This window comes from Microtus ochrogaster, chromosome 6 (assembly GCF_000317375.1).
Source record: "Microtus ochrogaster isolate Prairie Vole_2 chromosome 6, MicOch1.0, whole genome shotgun sequence".
NCBI lineage: Eukaryota > Metazoa > Chordata > Mammalia > Rodentia > Cricetidae > Microtus > Microtus ochrogaster.
Window position 1 is genome coordinate 79,089,560 of NC_022013.1, and position 4,188 is coordinate 79,093,747.

Below are 4,188 nucleotides of genomic sequence, written 5' to 3' on the forward strand. Positions count from 1 at the left end.
TTTATTTTGTGGTTGAAAATACTTTATTATAGGTTGAAAAGTGGGAATTTAAGAGAAAGTAAGCAAGCAGGGCTCCTACACAGCAGAAATGGACCCCAGGATTATTTAGTTCAGTCTCTGGACAGATCTATGGAAGATTATCTTGACTAGGTTATCAGATGTAGGAAGACCCACGCTAATAGTGGGTACCACCATTCCTTAAGCTTGGGTCTTGAGTTGCATAGAAAGGAGCAAGCTGGCTGAGACATCATTCCTCTCCTATTTTCTGACTGCACATACAATGTGACCAGCTGTCTCAAGCTCCTGCCACAGTGACTGCCTAGCCATGACAGACTGCACATGGAACTGTGAACCAAAATAAGCACGTTTCCCTGAAGCTGCTTTTGCCAAGCATAATTTATCACCATAACAATAAATAACTAAGACAAATATATACAAGGAAGGTAAGTTTGCAATTTCTAGCAGGTATATAATCATAAGCTTTTAATCTTAAAGGCAATATTCCTCTTCTGAGTCTCCCTACCCACAGCTCTCCAGTAGTAAGTTCTCATACACACTTGTATAGAAATGGTTTATACCTCTGAGCTGATGATATGTAGTTGACATTCTGAACTCAAAGTTGCTGCTTTGTGAATTGAGTGAAACACTTTGATTTTATTCCAGGTACACTGGAAATCCACAGAACAATTCCAACCATCAAAGTGATATAGTATAATTTACATTTTTAAAAATCACTGATGCTTACCACAACAAGGTAAGCATGTAAATAAGAAAAAGAAAACTACTCTAGTGGGCAAAGCAAAAGGAAATATTCAAGACTACAATGACGACAACAGGATGGGGAGATGGGCTAAAAATGCACTAGAGCACACTGACAACGACACAGCACAAGTGGGAAATAAGAGACTGACTGGAATAAGACAAGATTCCTAAGTTAGGACCTAAGCAAGCAGCGAGTGCTACTCACAGCTGAGATGAGAAGGGCTCACTAGAAGGTGAAGGCTCACTCAAGAATTAAGACAGTCTTTTAGATGAGTCAGTCTGCTATTCTATTGACATCAAATAAAAATATCCAGAAGTTAGAAAAAGAGCAAGAACTTAAAGGCCATCCACATTGACTTTCTTCAAGGAACATTCAAAATAGCACAACTAGATAGAAACCACAGAAGGGAAGACGGTGAAGTTAGTCAAGCGCTATACTCTCATACAGTCTGTGCTGCATACAAAGAGCATCCAGCAGGAGACAGAATGCACAAGGAAAGAGAAATTCACCACTGAGCATAGCATGGAGGCACCTTCTTGACATCCCAGCACTGTGAGGTGGAGGCAGAAGTTTCAGAAATTTAATGCTGGCCTCAGACACCCAGTGAGTTGAAGGCCAGCATGGGATATATGAACAGCTACCTCAAGAAAACAAAGGGAGGGCTGATTTGGTGTCATCTTATCAGAATAACTGGCACTAATTACTATGATTTTAGTTTGTATAACCTTCATATGTTCTGGTCTATGTAGTCTAGCTTAAAATGAAGAAGTATTAACTTTCAGTCTTAAATGCTTAAACATTTATGAAACATCAGAATAGAATACCATTAAATGCTGAGGAAATAAAGGTGTAAACATTTTTTTCATAAAGTGATTACAGTGTGAATAATTTTTTTAAGTGTTAACTGTGCTAAAGTAGCTCAGTAGTAGAGTACTTGCTTAGCACGCGTGAAGCCCTGGGCTCAACGTCAGCAATGTGTAAAATCAGGCATGGCACCAGCACACATCTGTAATCCTAACACTTGGTCAGTGGGTGTAGAAGATCAGGAGCTCAAAACTCTTTCTCTGTTACACAGTGAATTCAAGGCTACCCTGAGCCACCTAAGATCCAATATCAAAAGTACATAAGTAATCAAAGAATGAAGATTTCCATAGCACAAAGAAAAGTAGAAAGGCTGGTTAAATACAAAGTAATGTGAGCAACAACCCTAGCTAAGAGGAGGAACATTCAGCCAGGTTACGTGGTCTATTAAGATCACCAGCTGTCCTGACCACCTCTCCCCAGTGTCCCCACTCAGTTTCCTGCCAGCTATCTTCACCTGAGCACTGCTGAAGTTGCTTTTGATTCCAACTGAATTGTTTCTCAGGCTTTTGATTATGATTCCGAATGATCTGTATAGCAACGTTTGCTGACCCTCAAGTAAAACAATTTCAAAAAGTTTACTGGGACAAGATAATAATCACTATAAAATTACTAAAACTCTCAATAGAATTAAAATAATTTGAAGCACAAAATAAATAAAATATATCACAAGATAACGTACATAAAAATATATAAATTTGATCTTCACTATTTTTTATAAGATGCACAAATCCAGAAAACTGACTTCAATTTCTCCCTTTCTAGTACCAGAGGAAAGATACAATAACCTACATGTTAACGAAGAAAGTAGATTGTCTTTAAATGACAGCACTACAGGCATAAATTAATTAGCATAACTAACCCATAAATTAATTAGTATAACCACATAGTGATAATCACATGGATTTACCCAAGAAGGTTTAAAAAAAAAATTTTCCAACTCCAGAGCAGCTAAGGGTTTTCCAGAGCTGTCAAGACTGAGAATAGCTGACATTTCCTCGCGTGTCAGCTATACCATATCTCACAGACACTGCTCTAACCTCTTCAAGGTGAAAGGTCAGGGTGGGCTTTGGGCTTCTGGCCAAACTCAGGAGTGCCAGCTCAGGTGCAGAGAGAAAAGAAAGACATGTTCTTTGCTGAGACCCCAGCAGGAGCGGTCAGGGAATGAAGGTTTTTCCCTCCCTCTTGCCCTTCCTCCAGGTCCCCTCTCTTCACAGTGCCCAGAGCCAAGTTCCTTAAAACCTAGAGAACACCAGGTTCCTTACCTTCCACCTAAATACCTGAATTACCTTTCCTTGGCTGGCTTGCTGAGCTACCTAGCTGCCAAGTGGCTCCGAAGCAGAGGCAGTTGTTGGTGCCACATGGTTGTCTAGGCTTTGTATATGTTCCCAATTTGAATTTCAACCAACCATTCACATTACTCTAATAGGGTACAGTAACAGAACAGAAGCCAACTAGAGGCCCATATTCACCCAGTACCCAGATTCTGGAAGGGGACAGAAAAAAATAAAGAAATAAAAGAAAATAAACCAGACTTTATTAGTTCAAGAAAAGAAAATATGCAACCCTCAGTAGTCACATAATAAGCAACATGGACTCCGGGTGTGCTCAAATCCATAATGCTGTGAGTACTGATATCTCTTAAATTCATGCCTTATGTAGTCAAATTATCATACTAAAATGTACTATATCCTAGAAAGTGTTCACTTAGTACTTAGACATCCATGCAGAGCATTGGCCTACCTTTTCTAATACAGATGAGTTCATGTACTCCACAAGTTCTCTCTCCACCTATTAAAAAAAAAAAGTTTATTAGCAACAAAAATGCAGACAATGGCCTAAATTTTACTGTTACAAAGAACCACGCCAAATAGGTACCTAAAAATGATCTTAGGAAAAAGCTCCCTAATTATTTTCTTGAAGGTTAATGAAACTAAATATTACAGCCTGAATTTTTCTGAAAAATCCAGAAATGAAGGCTTTATTTGTGGAAAGATGACACTTCCTCATTTGGTAGGTTATTCCAGCTGGAAACCTTCTGGAAAGGAGAGACTGCATCACCATCTCCTATCCCCTTCCTATCACCTGGAAAGAAGCACAGCAAGGAAGGACCCACTTTGTATCGGAGCCCTGGCATACATGGGCTGTTACTTTAACTGTAAACCCTGTAGACGCACCAGTTATATTACCACATAAAGGATAAAGGGAAGTGTGGCTACCCACTCTTATAAATTTGTAAAAGACAAACAATAGATAACAGTATAAAAACATAATAACAATATAGCCCCATTCCCCCCCACAAAAAAAAATGTTATGTCTTTGGAAAACATTTCCCCAATCTCATTTTCCAACGTGGTAGTCAGGAAGACACAAATACAGGAGAGCACACACATGTATAAATACAGGAGGGCACACACATGTATAAATACAGGAGAGCGCACACATGTATAAATACAGGAGAGCACACACATGTATAAATACAGGAGGGCACACACATGTATAAATACAGGAGAGCGCACACATGTATAAATACAGGAGGGCACACACATGTATAAATACAGGAG

General features: G+C 39.2%; 1 protein-coding gene across 2 annotated transcripts in view; it reads right to left on the minus strand.

Annotated features, from left to right (window-relative positions):
• Positions 1 to 4,188, minus strand: part of Syt14 (synaptotagmin 14) — a 173,475-nt gene that overhangs the window by 155,242 nt on the left and 14,045 nt on the right. For both annotated transcript variants that reach the window (XM_005348901.3, XM_005348902.3), the window contains exon 2: positions 3,368 to 3,415. In XM_005348901.3, coding sequence (XP_005348958.1) covers positions 3,368 to 3,415 — 48 coding nt within the window. The remainder of the gene's footprint in view (positions 1 to 3,367; positions 3,416 to 4,188) is intronic.